This window comes from Miniopterus schreibersii (assembly GCF_964146895.1).
Source record: "Miniopterus schreibersii genome assembly, chromosome: 8".
Lineage (NCBI taxonomy): Eukaryota > Metazoa > Chordata > Mammalia > Chiroptera > Miniopteridae > Miniopterus > Miniopterus schreibersii.
This window is the reverse complement of record NC_138109.1, coordinates 19,715,859-19,737,342: the sequence shown is the minus strand read 5'-3', so window position 1 is coordinate 19,737,342 and position 21,484 is coordinate 19,715,859. Positions and strand designations below refer to the sequence as shown.

The following is a 21,484-nucleotide window of genomic DNA, read 5'->3' as shown; positions in this document are numbered from 1 at the left end:
TATTCATTCCTCCATGTGTCTTAACCTCTCCTTCATTTTTTCCATCTCTTTGCCTCTCTATGCTCCCTTCTGGTAAGTTTCTCAGATATATCTTCTGGTTCACTAATATTTTCTTCACTTGTGTCTCATCTACTATTTAACTCATTCTTGTTCCGGGACGATTTTATGTTACTTTGTAATTTAGGTGGGTCTGGCAGAATCCTCTGTCTGCATGAAGATTAGCTTGTGGATACAAATTCTTAGAAGATTTGCTTCCTTTCCCTTCCCCACAGTGCCTAGACTTATAGACTAGCTTCCTTATCATCAATCTGTGCTAATAATATTTTTCCCTAGTCTACCTTTTCACCAAAGGTCTCCCTTTTCCTACTTTTATGCAGGTGCTCATTCCAATTCTGTGCTTCATGTGGGCCTCAAACCTTACAGCTGCCCGTAAAATGTTAAAACCTAAGCCCTTGGGTTACTGAGACCAGCAACCCCTCCCTTCACTTTCCACCTCCACTGGGCTGTTTGCAGCATTGACTCACACAGTTATTATTCTGATTTTCCAGTTTCCTCTTTGCTTTTGTCCCCTGGGGACTTATCTTGCTTTCTTATGAGCTCAGCTATGCATATAAAGCAACATTATATTTTATCCGGTGTTTTAGAGTGTTTTGAAATGGGAGGATTTTTAAGGTTATCTAAACTAAATGACATATATAAAGTATACAGCATGTTGCCTAGCCCCCAGTTGGACCCACCAACTCTACCATGGACAATTTTCAATTAGTCCCAAACAAATATTTTCTTCTAAATCTCCTACACCCTTGGAAATATTTATTGAGTCTGAGTCTGGTTTGGAGAAAGGTTCAGGTTCTTATTTCCCAAGAGGTTTCTTGGATTCTTCTGTAAGTGGGAGCTGGGGAGCAGGGTGGAAGGCAGTTCAGGAATAATAGGAGAATTCACAGTATAATGTTGCAATTTCATAATCATAATACAGTCAAGATCAACTCAGGTGCAATATTCCTCTGTGAGTCTGTATGATTCTGTATTTCTCTTGGGTCCTGGTCTCCTGTTCAACCCCAGAAACTCCTCTTGGCTTGTAGAGATGGGAAGTGTGTGGCCCCAGAGAGCTTCTCACCCTCTGTCTCTCTTTGTCTTGCATAGAGTTCATTGAGGGGATAACATATGGTTGGGATTTCAAGACCTCCAGAACCCCTGGGAAAGAGAGGTCTCTGAGAGGCATTTCCACTGTGATTTAAGAACCTCGTGCTACTAATAATAGTAGCTGATGTTCACTGAGCATCTGCTTTGTGCCAGGTATTATGCCTAGTGCTTGACATACAGAAGAGGGCTGGTGATACAGAGATAAGCTGCAGAGTGGGCGTTCTTCCGTCCCTGGCATCCTGAATTGAGACCAGATTGCTCTCTGCTGGGGTTAGGTCAGCTCTTCTATGCTCCACGAGAGACCCTCTGGGCCCAATTAGTTCTAGTGGGGGAGTATCCTGAGCCTGGCTTAGAAGTAGCAGGAGTTAGATCAGCTCCTGAGCTTCAGGAAATACCCTGCCGCTGCTGGTCCTTGGTACCCCATAGGCCCATAGATAGGAAACTAAGAAGGAGACTTATAAGAGTTGTGGTGAAGCCACAACTGCCACAGGAGTCAGGCTTATGCCAATGAAATGTGGATGAACTTAACTTCCACAGGATCTTGGATTAATTTTTCCATGACCCATGACTTCTGCACACTTGTAATAAAGTTCCTTTAGAAAAAGCTGCCAAAAGAAGTCCAAACAGTCCTTTTTTAAATTACTGGCCCCACATCGGAACCACTGAGTCTGAATCTCCAGCATATTTGGCTCCGGGCTTCAAAGCAGCCAAAGCAAAGAGAGGCATATAGTTAAAGAGCCCTGGGGTCAGATCCTTGAGGTGGGGCCTGAGTTAATGTAGGATTAACAAGTTCCCTAGGAGATTCTGATGCTCAGTAAGCCTGGCATGAGAGCCAAGAAACCTGGCATACAAGCTGGGCATCTTTAGATAATTCATCTACCCTCTCAGGGCCTTAGTTTGCCCATCAGTAGAATGGGATGAAAATTCCTCCTCAATTTGATGTAGCATCTCATGATATAATATTATGCTTTTGAAGCTAAGTTATGGAAACACTGAGCTGCATTTTACACATGGATCAAGCCACTCCTTTGGGCCTCTGTGGACTGCACATAAATATGATGCCATGAGTCTTTCCTGGGAGATGTTACAAGATGCAGCCATGGGATACTTGCTGTCACATTTACCACGTGGATGCTACTGACACCCTTGTCCATGACTTCATTCTTTGGCCTCTACACACTCACTCATGGGGGAATTCCTCTTGGGCTCAGTGACAGGAAGAGTTGTGGTTCTCATGAGCGCTGGCCTGTGTTTAGTCCCTGAGACCTACACATGCCACTGACTGAGTTGCTTACTATGTGCCAGTATCTGCACGAAGTGCCTCTCAGGTTTTTGTTGTGTTTTCCTTTTACTCCTTCAAATAGACCATGGAGATGGTACCGTTATCATTCCCATTGGACAGATGATTAAGCTGAGGCCCCAAAACTTTTACGCAACTTTCTTAGGCCACACTGCTAAGAAGTAGCGGAGCCAGCACTTGAGTTCAGGTGGTCTCACTTCACAGCCTGTGTGGGCAACCCATAGGCTATACTCCTCGATGCTTTGGCTGCTCTGAAGCTCAGGGTCAGATGTGCACCCATCCTGTGCTCTGGGTAGAGCTTACCCCTGGGCCACCTTCCTTTCCTACCTTCATTTTTGCCTTTGCGCCAGTTTGCTCATGTAACACAAATGAAGCTGCAGCCTCCGTGGTATATTTAGTCCTAGTGCAGTGTTGTGTGACATGGCTCTGTGAACAAAATCTTTGTTTTGCTTTTTTCTTAGTTGCTTGAATTTTTTTTTAACACTATGGATTCTGCACCACAAAATATCAGAAACAAAAACAAGAACCTTATCCAGCACTGAACTTTCCTTTGAGGCGGAAGGCAGGGAAGGAACCCGTGGGCCAAACCAAAGCCTTAGTTGGTGGGCAGAAGGTGGGGGGAGGCCTGGAACACTTGAAGGTTAATAACTTTTGCTCCATCCCATACCGGTGAATTTCTGTCCTGCCGCGTGGTATATATCTCTATAAGTTGCTTTCAGTCAGTTTTACGATCTAGTGGATCATAAGTAGTGAAATAAAAGGTGGCCTTCCCTGCAGCCCCCTACCCCCATACTGGGCAGGAGGGTGGCTGTCAAGCCCCTGTTCCTCTCCCTCAGGGTCAGGTGAGGGAAGCTGAGGGGCTGGGCCTCGGTGGAGAGGAAGATGGGTGGTCTGGAGGCTGAGGTACAGCCACACACCTGGGCGAGGCATAGATGGGGCGGAGGGAGGAGTATTTAGAGGAGAGACTGGACCCTCAAGGCATTTCGGGGAGCAGCACAGGGCAGAGGTGCCTTCATCCTCCTTTGCAGAGTGACGGTTTCTTTTAGTCCAAATGCGGAGGAATTGCACAGAGACCTCTGCAGATCTAGACATACTCCTACGCAGAGTGCCTCAGAGACACCCCCCCCCCCCAGCACCCCAATAACTATCGTCTCGCCCTCGCCCCCAGCTCAGCGAGGAGCTGAACCAGCAGCTGGAGGCTGTGTGCGGGTCTGTGTTTGGGGAGCTCGAATCCCAAGCCGTGGACGCCCTGGACCTGCCCGGCTGTTTCCGCATGCGGAGCCACAGCTACCTCCGGGCCATCCAGGCCGGCTGCTCTCAAGACGACGACTGCCTGCCCCTCCTTGCTGCCCCTGCCTCTGTCTCAGGGAGGCCCGGCTCCTGTGAGTACAACTAGTTTGCCCCCAGCCCGACCCTCGCTTGGAGAGCGCCCCCTAGGTTCTGGTTCCGGCCGCTGCCACCGCTGTGCTGTGTGACCTTGGGCAGATCGCTTGCCCCTCTGGGCTGGATGAGAACAACCCTTGGCTCTGTAGGGGGCAGCACGTGGAGACCGAGGCATCCCGCGGGGGTGTGGGGTGGCACTTGCTGGGACCCGTTCCTCACCCTCCGCGTCTCTCTGCGTCCCGGCCGCAGCCTTCAACTTCAGAAAGGCCCCGCCGCCCATCCCGCCGGGAAGCCAGGCCCCGCCCCGCATCTCCATCACCGCCCAGAGCAGCACCGACTCCGCCCACGAGAGCTTCACGGCCGCCGAGGGCCCCGCCCGGCGCTGCAGCTCCGCCGACGGGCTGGACGGCCCCGCCCTGGGCGCGCGCACCCTGGAGCTGGCGCCGGTGCCGCCCCGGGCCAGCCCCAAGCCCCCCACCCTCATCATCAAGACCATCCCCGGCAGGGAGGAGCTGCGGAGCCTGGCGCGGCAGCGGAAGTGGCGGCCGTCCATCGGGGTGCAGGTGTGGAAGGGCGCCCCTGGGAGGGGCGGAGTGGGGCTCGGGGCGCCTGGACGCGTAGGCCTTGGCTTCCTCCGATCTGCAGGTAGCCCCTGTGCCTGGCCGTGGACAGGTCTGCTCCAGCTATTCCCAGCCCGCTCCCTTGTCCCTCTTTCTGGCACCATCACCCCCCCTCCCCTGGCAAGTGGAGAGTGGTCCCCAGAATTTGCCACCTTAATGCCCCTGACTTCCTGAGCCTCTCATCTTGCCCTGGCAAGTTGTCCTTGCAGGACCTGCCGGCTGGCTTGGGGCTCAGACACTGCTGGTCTTTCTCGCTTGGGAAGGGCTTGCGCCCTGGGTCTAGCCCCGCCGCTGACTCCCCAACCCTGCCGCCAGGTGGAGACGATCTCAGACTCGGACACGGAGAACAGAAGTCGCAGAGAGTTCCACTCCATAGGCGTGCAGGTGGAAGAAGACAAGAGGTAGGGCCGAGCGGGCCTCTCACCTTCCTTGGGGGAGGAGAGGAGAGGGCGCTGCACATGGACGTCCCTGGCCTGGTCTCCCGGGGCACCTTCCCTGCCTGGCTTAGACCAAGCGCTTTTATCCGGGAGGAGTGAGAGCAGCCAGTGAGGCTATCCACAGAAGCGGGCCCTCATCAAATCTAAAGTGAGCTCCTTGTCCCCATGCCTGTCCCAGGTGGCCTGAGGTGGACAGGGGCTATACAGAGGTTGAGGGGAGGGAGAGGTAACAGGTAGGTGCTGAGCAGGTCTCCAACAATGGTCCTTTACAGGGGATAAGAGGATTTTGCCCATCCCTTGTTCCTTCCTGTGGTGTACAAGTATGTGAGCTCAAAGGAAAACAAATAAATAAGAGGATGGCCTCTCAGGGGCCCCTGGCACATATAGTACTCCTCCTCACTTGGCTCACACAGCATTTAACCAGTTGGGGGTACCTATTGTATGCCTGAGTCAGTTGTGTACCGGAGATGGTAGAATTACCAGGAGCCAGCATTCTGGCATTAGGTGGCCTCAGAAACATTGCTTCCTTAATTTCTAATGGAAGAATTAGCATTGTGAGCTCTGGAGGGAGTACTGGGAGAAGTCCCTCTGTTGTTGAGTTCCTGTGGGAAGATGCTTTCTCTGATGACCATGTGGCAGTGCCCATGTGGCCCATCTGCCCTTTGGGCTGCAATGCCACCAGGCCAGTGGCCCTAAGTATGGTGTCTTGGAACCTGTGTGGGGCTGGCTGTGAGATTTGCATGGTAACCTGTGTTGGTTAGGCCATACCCACTGGAGGAATAAAACTAGAGTCCCAGTAGCAATTCCTTGCAGCTCTGTTCCCAGTTGCCTGCCCTAGAGTTCCCCCAACTATATCTGAGAGCTGTCTTGTGTGTGTGCCTGATCTGATCTACTTGGGGTTCCTCTGGGATTCACCGTTTTTCTCCACCCTACTCCAGTTCTCCCTGCAGCTCCACATGCTCCTGAGGCTGTAAATGCCTCCATCAAGGGTGGCAAAAATTTGTGCTTTTTGCCCCCATCACTCCTGAAAGCTGCTGTCCTCCAAACTCTTAATATTCTACAAAGATCACAGAAAAGTAGCACTTTATGGCCAACCCAATTCCTCAAGTTCATGACTCGCGTTTCTTGAGAGGTGGGTTAGGAGTTATGGATGGATGCGGCTGTGTTCAGAACGTGGCCCGTCCCCCTACTCTAATGCTGCCCCGTGGATCATAAACCAAGCCCATGTATCTCATCCAGATACACATCTGGGGTCCCCTTATTCCTCCTAACGAGCCTAAATCCTGGGAAGAGTAGAGTAGGCATTCTACCGAGACTCCAGCTAAATCAGCAAACTCTGTCATTCATTCACTGAGTCATTCATTCAGAAAATACTTAGTAAGCATCTGTTATATGACAGCTCCTGTTAAATGCTCAGGGAAACATCAAAGACATGACTCTTGCCCTCATAGAAGTTATGTGTGGCCTAGAGGGGAATAAATCATCCATGAATAGAAATATGATTACTCATTACAGCATAATATGTACTGGGGTATTATTACACATTATGATTGGAATATGAAAGAAAAAACAGGAGCTAAGAAAGAAGGGAGCTTATTTAGGTTAAGCAGGTGACATTTAAGCTGAGGCTTGAGGATTGACTAGGAACACTCAGGTGATGATGGGGGGTTGGAGGGGGTACAGTCTTTCCAGGAAGAGGGAATAGCATATGTGAAGGTGCTGGGGCAGGAAAGAACTTGACCTGCATCAGGAATTGAAAGAAGGTTTATGTGGCTGGTGTGGAATGGGATGGGACAGTGGCAGGGGCCAGGTCATGCCGAGCATGGGCATGGTAAAGAAGTAGAGTTTAATTGTAACTAATGAGTAGCCATTAAAAGGTTAAAGGAGCATGACATGATCTAATTTATGTTTATAAAAAATCACTAGCTGCTGGGTGGAGAATGATTCTGAGACAAGTAATAGTGGATATGGGGAGGAAAGGTGATAGACTTTTGCATTATGGAAGATCTTGTGTTGTGGATCTTTTTTTTCTATTGTATTTTATAATTGGGCACTGCTGGTGTATGGGGACACTGTTAAGTTTTATATATTGATTTTATATTTAGCAACTTTGCTACTCTCTTTTATTAGGACTCATAGTTTATTTGAAAATCATAATGGGTTTTCTATATAGTCAGTTATTTTTTTCCTGCAAATGAGAACATTTGTTTAAATCTGTTTCTTTTAATTTCTTTTTTTTCTTTTTTCTTTTTTGGTAATATTCCATTGAATGGGACTTCTAGTTCACTGTTGAGGGTACCACACTTGTCCCAATCCTGATGTTAGTGGATGGATATCTTCTCAATTTCCGCTCATAAGTATGATGATGTTTGCTACAGATTTTGATGAATACTATTTATCAGGTTGAGGAAACTCCCTTCTATTCCTAGTTGGCTAAGAGTTTTCATTTTTATTTTCTAAAGATAGAAAATGAGAGTGGAATTTTACTGAATGCTTTTTTCAGAGTCTACTTAGATGACCATAGATTTTTCTCTTTTCATTTGTAATTTGGTGAATTATATTAATGGATTTTTCCGTGTTGACTCACTCTTTCATTCCTTTGATAAACCCTGCTTGATATGATTATCAGTTGGAATTAAGTTTGGCTGTGAGTAATGGGGCCTCAATGGTGTCTTAATGTTTTTCCCTCTCATTTAAAACAAAACAAAAAAAGCCTGGATATAGAAGTGAAGTGTCAGGCCCGAGGCTCCTTCTATCTTACTGCATTTCCACCCTTTGTGTAACATCTCATATCCGAGGAGCTGAAGGTCAAGCTCTAGCCCTCTTGTCTGCATTCTGAGCAGTAGAAGGGAAAAGAGAGAAGGAGGGATGCAGCTCTTTCTTTTAAAAAAGATTTCCTGACAGTTACACATACACACTTTCACCTGTATCAAATTGGCTGAAGCCACATCACGTGGTGATATCTAGCTGCAAGGGAGGCTGTGGAATAGACAAAGAGAAGAATGGATATATTGAACTCTAGCAGTTTTGGTCACAGACTTGCTGCATTATTTTTATACACCTTGATGGTTTTTTGAATAGTTGTGACTTAAGATTTTTATATTTATGTTCATGGGTGATACTGACCTACTATTTTGTTTTTATTGTTGTTAGTTCAGGTATTAAGGTTATGCTAGACTCCTAAAATGAGTTTGATAGCACTCTCTGTGTTCTGTTCTTTGGAGCAATTTCTGTAAAGTAGGAATTATCTGTTCCTTAAGGGTTTGGTAAAGGTTGCCTATAAAACTGTCTCAGCCTGATGCCTTTTGGGGGTAGGTGCAACTTTTTGAACTACAGCTTCAGTTTCTTTAGTGGTTATTGATTTATTCTGGTTTCATTTTTCTTCTTGATTTAATTTTGGTGATTTATCTTTTTCTAAAACATAGACCAGTTTACAAAAATTGATACAATTTTAAAAGTTTTGGCACAAATATTCTGTTATAGTATTACAATTTTATAAACTTTTGTTGTATCTGTAGGTTATGCCTCTCTTCATTCCTTCTTCCCTTTCTTGATCAATCTTGCCTGTGGTTTGTATATTTTATCATTTAAATATTTTTTTAAAATTATATTTTACTAGTCTTTAAAAAACTAGCTTTTGGTGTTGGTGAGCACCTCTATTGTTTGTTTCTCTTTTATCATTAATATTTTCTTCCATCTACTACTTTTGTGTTATTATATTCTTTCTTCTAACATCTTTGCCTTTTTTGCAACCTCTTGAACACTGTTTCTTATTTTCTAACATGTGCTTTTAAGGCTATAAATTCCCTTATAACTAAACTGCTATAGCTACTTCTCATAAGTTTTGAAGTGCACTGTTTTCATTGTTTAGTTTGAGGTGGTTTGTAACTTTCAGCACAGTTTCTTTTTTAACCCATGAATTATTTAGAATATATATTTTTTTAGGTTTCAAATGTATTTTTTGGGGGAGGGGTCTACCTTTTCACTGTTGATTTCTAAATTTGCTACATTGTGGTCATAGTATGCCTTCTGTATGATATTTATTCCTTAGAGTTTGTCGAGGCTTCCTCCCTCTTATACACATATAATATATATGATCAGACATATACATTATATTTTTCAAGTATTTACCTTTGATTTTTTTTGTATGTTTGATCTATCATTTCTGAGAAAGGTGTGTTAAAATGTCTCACCATGATTGTGGATTCGTCATTTTCTCTGGTAATTTTATTAATTTTTTTTAGTTCGATAAAGTGCTATTAAGAAATATTCAGACTTATGATTGTATCTTCTTGGTAGGTTGGCCCTTTTATCATTAAATAGGCTGCTTTTCATCTTTACTAATGATTTTTCCTGGAATTCTGTTTTTCCTGATTTTATTGCTATGGCTGCTTTCTTTTCCAGTTTACCTTTCCACCTTTTATTTTCAGCCTTCCCATATCCTCCTGTTTAGATGTGTTGCTTGTAAGCAGTATGGAGCTAGAGTTTAGTAGACATATTTCATCCACTTATATGTATTTTGGTTACTGATTTATTTGGATTTATTTCTGTCATCTCTTTAAAAATTTTCTATTTGATATGCTTTTCTTTGCTGTGCCCCTCCCCTACTTTTCTGCCTTCTATTGAACTGATCAAATTTATTTTACATCTCTTTTTTCCCTCCACTGGTTTGGAAATACATTTTAATAGTTTTCTCAAATTTTTAACAAATATAATTTTATATTTTTCTAATAAAGCCTAAAATTAGTCATTATTTCTATCCTTCTTAGGTACAAAACAAGTACCTTTGAGCACCTTAATTCCTTCTTAACTCCCTCTTCCCATCTTCATTGTTATATTTATGTAGTATTTTGATTATACCTCTTTAAAAAACTCTTCTAACTCAGTTGTTTTTATATCTTTTATGGTTTAATAGTTTAGCGTTACAAACATATTTTAACAATTTATGTGTTCACTACTGTTTGTTACTGCCCACTCCTTCCCATGGGCTCAATTTCCTTTCTGCCGAAGTACTTCATGAGCTTGAGACCAGTTTTAGAGTTAATATCTCAGCTTGAGATTTCTGTATTTCGCTGGTAGTACTCATTTGGACCCCACACCCACACAAAAAGCAGCCTTAACGTTTTGTTTTTTCAACATCTTACTTCCTGGCCACTTTCCTGAATCATGACATGAATACTCAAGTCCAAGTTTGTAAATGAAACGGCCCTTCTTGACTGCTGGCTTTATGCATGGGGTCTCCTTCCAGCTCCCCAGATGCATGGGTTTGGGGTCTCTCCTCTTTTCCTCCCTGGGTGTTACCATCTAGCCTCTAGCATATGTCTGGCCTGATATTCCTGTGGCTCATTTGGCTTAGATTCCCTCTCACTACTCCTGTTTTGAATTTCCTTTTTGTTTCTGGTACCTGAAAATTTTTCTTTTTCAGGCTTGGCATTATAGCAAATCCACCATTTTCACTTTATTTTAGCCAGCATTTCTATATGTATAAGGGACGGGTGGGAGCTTCCTAAGTTGATTCAGTCTACAATATTGATCAGTTGTCTGAACTAGGCTGGTAGCAGCAGATACAGAGAGAAGTGGACCAATTTGAGAAGCATTTGGAGTGAAGTCAGGGAGTGAAGGCAGGGACAGGCAGACAATGAGGTCTTCCTTGGTCTTGTTTAGGTGCTCAAGGAGGTCTTGGTGGGGTGGGCCAGTGAGATGATGTTGGGTAAATGTCTAAAGAACTGAGTTACTTGGGGCAGGTGATCGCATTAGAAATTCAGAGGGGGTGACAGGTGGGAGAGAAGAAATCTGGCACATCTTTCTGGCCAGGCTCCCTTGCTTGTCCGCTGAAGGCATCCTTAGTTATACACCTGCACTGTCCTTTCTATCCCTTATGTCCCTGGCACTTTCAGTCTGACTTACCACACACCATGTCCCAACTGGTACATAAAAGTGAGCCATGAATGCCAGCAGCCTTTCTAGGCAAATATCCAGGACTAACCCCCCACCTGCTGCCACCCCGTTTTCTTGGACTCTCTTGTCCTTGCTCTTGCCCCACTGTTCCCGGTATCTCTCTATATATACCTTGGTTTTAAAACTTGCCAGGGAGGAAAGATCTCTCTTTTCTGCCTTTTAGGGTGTTCCTTGCTAACCTATTGGGTGAGGAGTTCAGATTTATTGCCTTTGATACCTGGGAGTCGTGTGTGGGTCCTTCCAGTTGCCCATCACCAGTGGTGACTTGGCTTAGAAATACACAGGGTAGGGAGTTGGTGCCCCTTCGATTCCATCTCCACTGCACCCCCTCCCAAGATTCATTGGTCCACAAATATTTATTGTATCCCTATTAGTTGTCAATTACTCTGCTGGGCACTGAGGATACAAAGGTGAGCAGAACCAGACATAGCCCCTGCCCTGTGAAGCTTATGGCCACGTTCATCTAAGGACCTCATAAATGAAGTAGAGTAACAGCTGTGAAAGGTGCCAAGGAAGAGAGGTGTGTACGCTGTGAGAGTGTACAATAGGGGGCTCTCACCCACCAGAAGGGTGGCTTCTCTGAGGACGTGACATTTGACTGGAGATCTGAAAGATGAACAAAAATGAACTAGGTGAAAATGGGAGATAAGACTGTTCCAGGCAGAAGGACCAGCATGCGCTAAGGCCCTGTGGTGAGAAGCAGCATAATTAAGAAACAGTTACCAGCCCTGTCTTAGGGCATCCTGCCTTCTTCCCAGACCCAGCACACTCTGGATCACGATCAGAGAATATGTCAGGTGTCCTTGCTGAATATCAGTAGAACGTTCCTGGGGCCCTTTGAGAACATAGAAAGCATGTGATTTTGCCTCTAACTCTCTAACCAGGGTAATCTCCTGTATCTTCCACTTCTAGATCCCTCCCACCAAGACCTTAGCTTAAATTCCAGGTTTAGCAAAAAGAAAAGAAAACAAAAGAAACAAAAGAAAAACAGAACATCCAATTAAATTTGATTATCAAATAAATAATGAATAATTTTAGTGTATTTCCCAAATATTACATGAGACATACTTATACTAAAAAAATTATTTATTTGAAATGAAAATTTAACTGGAGTACTGTATTTTATCTGACAACCCTACTTGTACCCACTTGTGCCCAACCATGGCCACCTGGAGAACTCTGTGTAGGAAGACCATCCTATCCGCACTATCCCTTCCTTAGCATCACGGTCGTTTCTGGCTTTGGGACCTTGAGAAGGGAGTGTGCTGAAGGAACATAGCCCCTTGAACCCCAGGAAGGAAGTTTCCATCCTCATGAAGTTATATTCCAAGAGTAGTCCTGCAAAACCAATGAGTTGCTGACTGACCTCAAGCCCTGGGTATGGACACTGCCTCCATTCTTCAGCCATCAACTCCAAGATGGTTCCTGACTGACCTTCGAAACTCTACTTAAATCTCCCACCCTATATCCACCTTAGCATCACTATTAACCCCCAGGCTGGAGTGGTGGACTCAGAGACCCCGATTGATTATATGTTTAAGTTCTTAGATGCTTTCTCAAAGTGGGAGCTAGCACAATGTCTGAGCCTTGCTGAAATATCCCTGCCCTTACTCCTCCCTGTCTGCTCCCCCTCATTCCCCCAGCCAGCCTGCTGCCAAGTACTTTTGGCAAAACCTCTTGACAACTCCTGGATGTTGAGCATTCCTTGGTCTCTGTGTCTCCTGGGATGAGCCAGTTTTTTTCCCAGAGCCTCTTGTGTTATCCCTTAGAGAATTGGAGTAGAAATGTCTCCCTGAAGTAACCATGCTAACAACTTCCAGAATCATCAGAAATGTGATTATTGTAACCCTAAAGAATTCTAGGGGAGGAGGCCTCTTCAACATTGTCAAAAGGCTTGGGGAGAAAATATTATAAAAGGCATTGTTATGATCTAGTGACAGTTCCTAACTGAAGCCAGTTTCTACCCCGTGTTTACAACTATTAGTGAAGACTACAGCAGATACCGCCAAATGCAAAACTAAACAGGGACATGAGCCCTGGACTTCACTCCTTTGAAAATGCATCTGTTATAGTTAGGATTAGATTTGGCTGTGAGTTTCAGAAAACAGTGACTTAAATATGATAGAAGTTTATTTCTCTTGCTTAGAAGAAGTCCAGAGAGAGTCAGCTGAGGGCTAGTAGGTCCTCTACAGTGTCAGGACCCAGGCTCCTGCTATCTTATTGCTCCTCCATCCTTAGCACTTGGTTTCCATCTCATGTTCCAAGGTGGCTGCTTGAGGTCCAGCCATCACGTCTACATTCTGGTCAGCAGGGTGGAGGAAGGAACAAAGAAGAACATGTTCTGCTTTTAAGAACATTTCCTGGAAGTTGCACATACCACTTCTGCTTATATCCTGTGAGCTAGAACTTAGCTACACATGGCTACATCTAGCTGCAAGGGAGATTGGTAAGCAAATCTTTATTAGAAGTGGCCACATGTCCAGCCTAAAATTGTGGGATTCTGTTACTAAGGAAGAATGGACGATGGGGATGATTAATGGTCTCTACCATCCTTTCTTCCAACTAACCATTCAACTAACATTTAAGGATGAGCAACTGCCCTATTTAGTAAGGGAGATAGATATGCAAATAACTAACTGCAGTACAATGTGATGTGGAGTGTAAAAGAGGTTTTTTATTCAGAGCGCAGTGGGGGAACAGATGGAAATGATCAACAGCAATCATAATAATTAATAACTACAATGCCCTAGCTGGGTTCTCAGTGCTACATTCCCATGATTTTATTTGTCCAGCTTCCTTTCTTGTCAGCGAGAGCTACAATCCTTCTTGCCTCTCCGTCCGATAGCAAACGTCTACGCTGGGCCGACCAGGTGCTGTTCTAAGTTTCTTACATTTATTATCTCACAACAACCCTAAGAGCAGGCGCTGTTGTCATTCACCTTATAGATGAGGAAACTGAAGCACAAGCTGCAGGGCTGGGTGTTGGAACCAGGAGGTCTGGCTCCGGAGGACATGTGCTTAATCACTCTGCTAGGCTGCCCCCCTAAAGCTGCTCATTTTCATTCCTTCCCCCCACCTCCCCGCCCCCAAATATCCAGCAGACAACCTCGCTGCGTATTTCATTGTAATGCTTGAGGCCATCTTGGGGGACGGCTCTCCACTCTTGGATCAACCCCTAACTTACTTGCAACTCTTCCCTCCCCTCCTCCACCGGTCCTGCCTCAGGGGTGAGGCATCTGTCTTCCTGATTAAAACCGTCTCTCCCCCTCAATCCTAGGGGGGCAGTAGAGTGTAATGGTTTAAGAACTGGCCTCCACAGCCATACTTACTAAATTGATAAATGTCTGATCCACGGAAGTCACTTAATCTCTCTAAGCCTCCGTTTTCTCATCTGTAAGTAGGGGTGGTAATAACACCCTTATCATGGGGCTATTTGTGAGGACCCAGCATGTTTATTCATGTACAGTGCTTAGCTCGTACTAAGTGCTCAGAGGGTATTAGTTATTATTTATCCCCCTGATTTCTGGTTCCTTGGACTACTGGCTCTCTCCTCTATCTTCAATTGATTCCTCTTTACAGGTTGTGTTAATTTCCTATTGCTGCTGTAATAAATGACCACAAATTTAAGGCATCCAATAGTACGTATTTATTATTTTGCATTTCTGGAAGTTGGAAGTCTGAACTGGGTTTCATTGGGCTAAAATCAAGGACTGATCCCTTCTGGAGGCCCAGGGAAGAACCCATTTTGTCACCTTTTGCAGTTTATAGAGACTGTGTTCCTTGGCTTGTAGCCCACTTCTGTCTTCAAAGCCAGCAACGGCAGGTTGTCCTCATATGGCATCATTCCAACTGTGATCCCATCGTCCCAACTTTTTCTAGACTCTGACTTTCCTCCTTCCCTCTTTCACTTATAAGGGCCTTTATGATTAAATTAGACACACCTGGATAATCCAGGCTCTTCTCATCTCAAGATCCTTAAAATAATCATATCTGCAAAGTCCCTTTTGCCATGAAAGGTATCATTCACAGGTTCCAGGGATTAGGACATGGACCTCTTTGGGCAGCCATTAGTCTGCTTACCCCCAGATTCTCCCTCCTTGGGATATGGCTTGTGAGAGCCATCCTAAACAAAACACCCCTCCCTTATTTTCCCCAGATTTATTGAGACATAATTGACAAATAATCATATTATCTCTCCCTTACAGGCACACTGTCTTCTCTCTTCCTCCTTTCTCAGCAAGCTCTTTTCAAGAGTTGTCTTGCCTACTTTTCTCCACCTCCTGATATCCCCTGCTGTCTGCACCCCACTCCACCAAACCCTCTTGCCCTGATCACCAGTGGCTCCCATATTCCCAAATCAATGGACGGACACCTTTCATTCTTAATTGACTGCATTTTCCATGTTGGTCGCTCATTCCTTCTTGAGACCCATTTGTCCCTGGTCGGCCCTTAAGTGCCTTTGCTCTGGTTTTCTTCTTTGTCTTCTCTGGCTTAGGCACCTCGGGGGCTACACTGTCTCCACCCCGCCCCTGAAATGTCCATGTTCTCTGGTGCTTTGGATCTTTGTTCCATTGCTCTTTGCTTGCATGATCTTGTCTCATACTTCTGGTTGTAAATGCCACTTGCTCAAGGATGACCGATCCCTGCTTGTGCTGTGCAGATCTCTGGCCCCTGGCTGGGAATGCTGGTGAAGATTGTGCTTCTAGTAATCCCATCAACTCCTCAAATTGGTTGGTCTTCCTTGAAGTAGACCCAACGAGAGAGCTCCTTGAGGTACTACTTGAGAACCACAAAGCCTGGGACACTTATGCTTCTGTTCCAGACTCTGTGGCCTGTTCTATCAAGACAGGTGAAAGGCAGCAAACCCATTGGTGCCAAAGGACAGATCCATGTTTCGTGGCGTTAACAGGAACACAGCAGGGAAGGCACGTCTTTAATACTATGTTTATTGGGGCAAGCCCCACCTTTATGTCTGTGGTTTGCAATTGCTGGAGCTCTGAAGGAGCCAAAGGCTAACTGGAGCTCAGAGGCACAAAAATATTCAAAAGGAGCCAAAGTGCATCCTAACAGTTCAGTTAGATAAGACTCTCGCCAGAAACAGAACAATGTAACGAAACAGTGGGGCTCCCTCCAAATGCAAGAAGACCGCTGAGGGAGGTAAAGTACAGAGGATGGTCTTGGGGACAGTCTGGAGGGTCACAGAGGAAGAGGAGACTGGGACAGAGGATGGGCAGGGAGCGAGGAGAAGGAAGGCCATTTCAGGCAGGGGAATAGCATGGGCAAAGGCTTAGAGTCAGGGCCAGGATAATCTACTTGGGGAACAGGGAGAATGCAGGGGAGAAGAGGTTGGCGAGGCTGCGTCCGAATATGTGCGAGCATTGGTAGATGCTAGCATAGGAAGCTTGAACTCTATCTGCGTGGCACTGGGGAGCTACGGAAGAGGTTTGAGCAGGGGAATGAACTGAGCAGAGGTCAACTTTAGGAAAACTTCTCCAGTCCTGGGTCGATTGGTGAGGGAATGTTGGGCCCCAGATCTTAAAGTATGCAAGGTCCAATTTTAGAGAGAGGAGGAAACTTGGGAATTCCTGGTCCATTCCTATCATTTTATATATTTATATATAATTATAATCATGTTTTATACACACACACACACATTAGATGGCCTAGTTGGAGAGTGAGTGACTTCCCAAAGGCACATAGCAACAAGACCAGCATTAGTACTCAGGTCTGACTCCTATTCCAGTGCTCTTATGTGCTGTACTGACTAGAGGCAGAGATGTCTGAAAGGGAGCTGATCCAACAGTCAAGGCAGGGGGTGATGCAAATCTTGACCAGGGCAAGACAGGGCAGACACCAAGGTTGAAGACCATGTGGGAGGCAATGTGATATATTCTCTCTCTCTCTCTCTCTCTCTCTCTCTCTCTCTCTCTGGGTGGGGGTTGGGACATAGGGCTTGTTGGAGACCGCACATGAGTGCATCTCTTTTTCCTGGGTCTTGCAGCATCCTTCTGGGCCTGGTTTCTATGGCAACAGGCTCCCAGCAGGCAGCCCGCCAGCTGGAGGGAAGCAGGCAAGCAAGGCAGGCAGGGAGAGAAGGCCTGGACAGCAGGAAGAAGGCTGAAGTTGTGGGGGTTGGGGGAACCTCCCCACGCCCCTGTCTCTTGACAGTGTAACAGTAGAGGTTGCTTAGGACACATGAGCCTTTCTTTTGTGGTCTTTGAATTTCCAGACCTCAAACTTCTGTTCACCACTCCACCCACCCCCACATCTCCTGACTCCCACTTCAAGTATTGTCTGACCCCAGCCTCATGCATCTCAGGGGCCACTGACTTCTTCATAGAACCCAAGGGGGAAAAAGAACAAGACCAATTGACGTTCTGTTTTGCATATTATTTGCATATTATGAACTCAAAGACAAGACATTTCAAGGCCTTATGTCGTTGCTGCCAACAACTTAATTCGACTCCACCGGCACCGCTGACTGTGTCTGGCCCGGCTCTGGGCTGAGCAGTGAGGTCCCTAGAGAAGCCCTCCCAGCTGCTTCCACCGCCCTTCCCCCAGCTGCTCCAGGGCAGTTCTTCCCGATGTTCCAGCAGCTGGTACCTTGGGAAGTACTTGGGCTGTGGAGCGAGCAGCAGCCCTAGGTCTGAATCCTGGCTCTGCTACTTTGTAGCTGGGGGTCCATGGGCCTCTCTGGGCCTTAATTTACTCATCTCTCTGCAGGGCCTGGGACATACCTGTACAGCTGGTGTAAATTAGCAAAGACATAGAATTTGTTAAAATGCTGAAACACTTCTGTATTCATTGGTAAAGAGCCACCACCCTGACCCCTCCCTGGCCCCTCTGAGACCCCGCCCCCAATCCCACTTCTGCAGGGTGATGCTCTAGCACTTGAGCTGTGCCTGTTTTCATTGGCTTTTGCCAGCAGCTGTTCTGTACAGGTTAAGTTTTAAGTATCACCCTGTCCAGAGGCCAGTGCAACAGGTAGGCATATTATGTATCTACCTGTTGCAAGGACTAATATAGTTAAAGGTCGGGGATCACTTTGTAGGTTTCCTTTTAGCCTGGGGTGGGGGTGAAGGCTGGGATGATATTGGGCGAGGGCAGAGATGACAGCCGTCTCTCTCGCCAGGCGGGCAAGGTTCAAGCGCTCCAACAGCGTGACGGCCGGCGTGCAGGCAGACCTGGAGCTGGAGGGCCTGGCCGGCCTGGCCTCGGTGGCCACAGAAGACAAGGCCCTGCAGTTCGGACGCTCCTTCCAGAGGCACGCCTCTGAACCCCAGCCCGGACCCCGGGCCCCCACCTACTCAGTCTTCCGCACGGTCCACACGCAAGGCCAGTGGGCCTACCGCGAGGGCTACCCACTGCCGTACGAGCCGCCGGCCACCGATGGGTCCCCGGGCCCTGCCCCCGCCCCCACCCCCGGCCCCGGGGCCGGCCGCCGGGACTCCTGGATGGAGCGTGGCTCACGCAGCCTCCCCGACTCAGGCCGCACGTCCCCCTGCCCGCGGGACGGCGAGTGGTTCATCAAGATGCTGAGGGCCGAGGTGGAGAAGCTGGAGCACTGGTGCCAGCAGATGGAGCGCGAGGCGGAGGACTACGAGCTGCCCGAGGAGAGTGAGTGCGAGGACTCTGCGTGGGGGGGTCGTGGCTGCGGGTGGCAGAGGCCGGCGCACAGCAGGAGAGCTCTCTGGCTGGACGTGAGGGTGCTGGCCTAAGGGTTTGATTCTCTAGCCCCAGACCTTGGTGGGTCCCCACTGGCAGCAGGACACTCTGGGAGCTCTTGGAGGGAAGCAAGGACTTCAGGGGCCAGGGCTGGAACTGGGAAAGGTGACCAGGCTGGGCCTTCTAGGAGATGCCTGCCAGTCCAAGTCACCAAGTTCCCGGGGGCCACGGGCACTCTTCCCATCTGTGCTGGCGTGGGATCTGGGCCTGATCCAGGTGGTGAGGCTGGGACTAAGGCAGAGGGGCAGGCCGTGGACAACGTCAGATCTTGTCTGAGGCCTAGGTGAAAATTAAGCCAGGAAGACACCGCCCTTCCCTGCAAGTTCAATCTGAGGGAGATACAGCCTTACCCCGGCATCCCCAATTGGTGGGGTAGTGACTCGGAAGACAGGCGTCGTATATATGAAATTATTTAGTGCCTCTTAACGAGCCAAGGAGTTGTACGCTGGCGAGGGACACAGGTCGGCCAGCAGGCGGTCATGGAGCTGGTGCCTGCTTGGCCGTAGGGCTGGAGGGCTAGGCCGGGCTGGCCTTCTCTGTTCTCCGACACAGGAGGGTAAGCACTCGGGAAACGCAGGCTGTGTGAAGGAAGAGACATCCGTGTCTGAGAAGGCAGCCTTCTTTGCGAAGTGGGGCTAGGAGCTGCTTTTTGGGAACCTGAAGATAGGATGGGGAGGGGCAGGAGCAGACGCACGTCAGATGAGGAAGGGTAGGAGCCGGTCAGGGCGGACTTTCTGGGGGCCGGGGCAGGGAAGGCATCGCTCCCCTCCTTCTGCTCCCCAGTCCTGGAGAAGATCCGCAGTGCCGTGGGCAGCACACAGCTTCTCCTGTCCCAGAAGGTTCAGCAGTTCTTCCGGCTGTGTCAGCAAAGCATGGTGAGTGCCCCTGGTGTGGAGCCTGTGGGGCGCGTGTCCCCGGCAGCTGACCCAGTGCGCGTGCTGGGAGGCGAGGCCAGGTGTCTGGAGCCTGGGCTTTCTCGCCTCCCCGTCCCCCAGTCCCCCAGCCCCGCTCTCCCAAGTGGAGCCTCCTGACAGTGAGGGCGGGTGGGGGCTTTCTCCCGCCTGCCTGGGACTCAGACAGCCCTGGCTGGCTGCCTCTCCTTTGTCTCCTTCCTCTGCAGGACCCCACTGCGTTCCCTGTGCCCACCTTCCAGGACCTGGCGGGTTTCTGGGACCTCCTGCAGCTCTCTATCGAGGACGTGACCCTCAAGTTCCTGGAGCTACAGCAACTCAAGGCCAACAGCTGGAAACTCTTGGAGCCTAAGGTGGGGGGAGGTCCCTTCAAGCCAAGAGTCCAGATCCTGGAAAATACCCTTCCCCATGGAAGCATGTGGGGGGTGGGGATGTGGAAATTGGGGGGCAGGAGAAGAGACCCAAAGGCAGCAAAGGCAGCCCTGGACAGGTGATGGTGACCCTCTTCTTCCAAAAGACCACACTTAGTCACTGCTGTGTGCTCGGCCCTAGTGCTCACTGCCTGCCTGCCAGAACCCGCGGTGGCAGCAGCCGCAGTTTGAGGGAGCAGCCCTAGAGCTTCCCCAAGGGCAAGCTGCCCTCATCTCGGACCTTGAAGGTCCCCTCAGGCTCATCTCACTAGACCTTGTCTGTGATGGGGCCCAGCAGCCTGGCCTGTGAACCCCCCTGCCTTGCCTGCGCCGCTCCCGACCTGGAGTGGAAACATTCACTTCCCCGAGGGAGCGAACGCTCCGGTTCGAGTTGTCAGAAAGGGCGCCACCAAGGGGCGTTTCGAGTCATCTTTGAAAAGAAAACTCTGGGTTTTGACCTTGCGGGAACAGATCCGCCCGGGGCTTCGGGCGCGGGCGCCCAGGGCGGCGCCTAATGCTCCCCCGCGCGGAGCCTGGGGGGCGAGCCCTTCGGGCGCTGGGGGCGTGAGTGGGAAAAGCAGGGGCCCCGCCCCCGACCAAGCCGCCCTCTCCCGGCAGGAGGAGAAGAAGGTCCCTCCGCCGATACCAAAGAAGCCCTCGCGGGGCCGGGGCGCGCCGGTGAAGGAGCGCTCGCTGGACTCGGTGGACCGGCAGCGGCAGGAAGCGCGCAAGCGGCTCCTGGCGGCCAAGCGCGCCGCCTCCTTCCGCCACAGCTCGGCCACCGAGAGCGCCGACAGCATCGAGATCTACATCCCCGAGGCCCAGACCCGGCTGTGACCCGCCGGCCGCGGTTTTCCTCCCGTACTGTACACCCAGCGTCGAGGTCACTGTGAACGCGGGCGCCCGCCCGCCCGCCGGCACCGCGCCCGGCCCCCGCCCGTCACTCTCGTGGGTTTTTTACCTTCCTGACCCCACGCGAAGGAGCCCGGGCTGGGCTGGGGGCCGTGCCGCTCCGCCCTGCGCCCCACCTGGACCCTCCTCTCTCTTGGTCCGACGCTTCGACCCCGCCTCCTCCCCACGGGCACCATCTCTGCCATTACTCCCCCCCCCCCCACGGGCCAGGCCGGGCCGGGTCCCCCATCTGGGCTCTGCGTCCCCCCCACCCCGCGGGGCTGGGCTTCGTGGGGATCAGCTTCGTGGCTTTTTATGAAGAATCCCGAACCCCGCCTAGGAGCCCGCCCACCCTCCCAGGGGCTCCACCTGCAGCCCTCAGCCCGCCGGGCCCAGGGACCACAGTGGCTGGACCAACCCAGGACCAGGGCGCCTGGGCCTCTCCCCTTTCCCAGCTGCTGGGGAGGGGAGATGGGGGCTTCCCCTCACCACACCTGTGGCTGTTCCCACATACCCTTGAGTATCCCAGGAAAAATAAAACGGCAGAACTGCACTCGAGCCATCTGCTCTCTCCTGAAGAAGACACCTCTGCACTGTGCATGGGGGACTGGAGGTGGAGGGAGGAGAGGCGGGGAGCCCAAGCTCTTGGTTTGGGGAGAGCTGGGATTGCCTGAGCCATCTGGGGAAAGCTTCGCCCCCCCTGGGT

The 21,484-nt window shown here is 49.1% G+C and overlaps 1 protein-coding gene across 1 annotated transcript in view; it reads left to right on the top strand.

Moving 5' to 3' along the window:
• DLGAP3 (DLG associated protein 3) overlaps positions 1–21,331 on the top strand; it is a 53,271-nt gene extending 31,940 nt beyond the window's left edge. Inside the window, exons 6-12 of the mRNA XM_081145691.1 lie at positions 3,612–3,825; positions 4,076–4,389; positions 4,762–4,847; positions 17,974–18,458; positions 19,350–19,441; positions 19,687–19,830; positions 20,506–21,331. Coding sequence (XP_081001817.1) covers positions 3,612–3,825; positions 4,076–4,389; positions 4,762–4,847; positions 17,974–18,458; positions 19,350–19,441; positions 19,687–19,830; positions 20,506–20,724 — 1,554 coding nt within the window. The 3' untranslated portion in view covers positions 20,725–21,331. The remainder of the gene's footprint in view (positions 1–3,611; positions 3,826–4,075; positions 4,390–4,761; positions 4,848–17,973; positions 18,459–19,349; positions 19,442–19,686; positions 19,831–20,505) is intronic.
• The last annotated feature ends 153 nt before the right edge of the window (positions 21,332–21,484 follow it).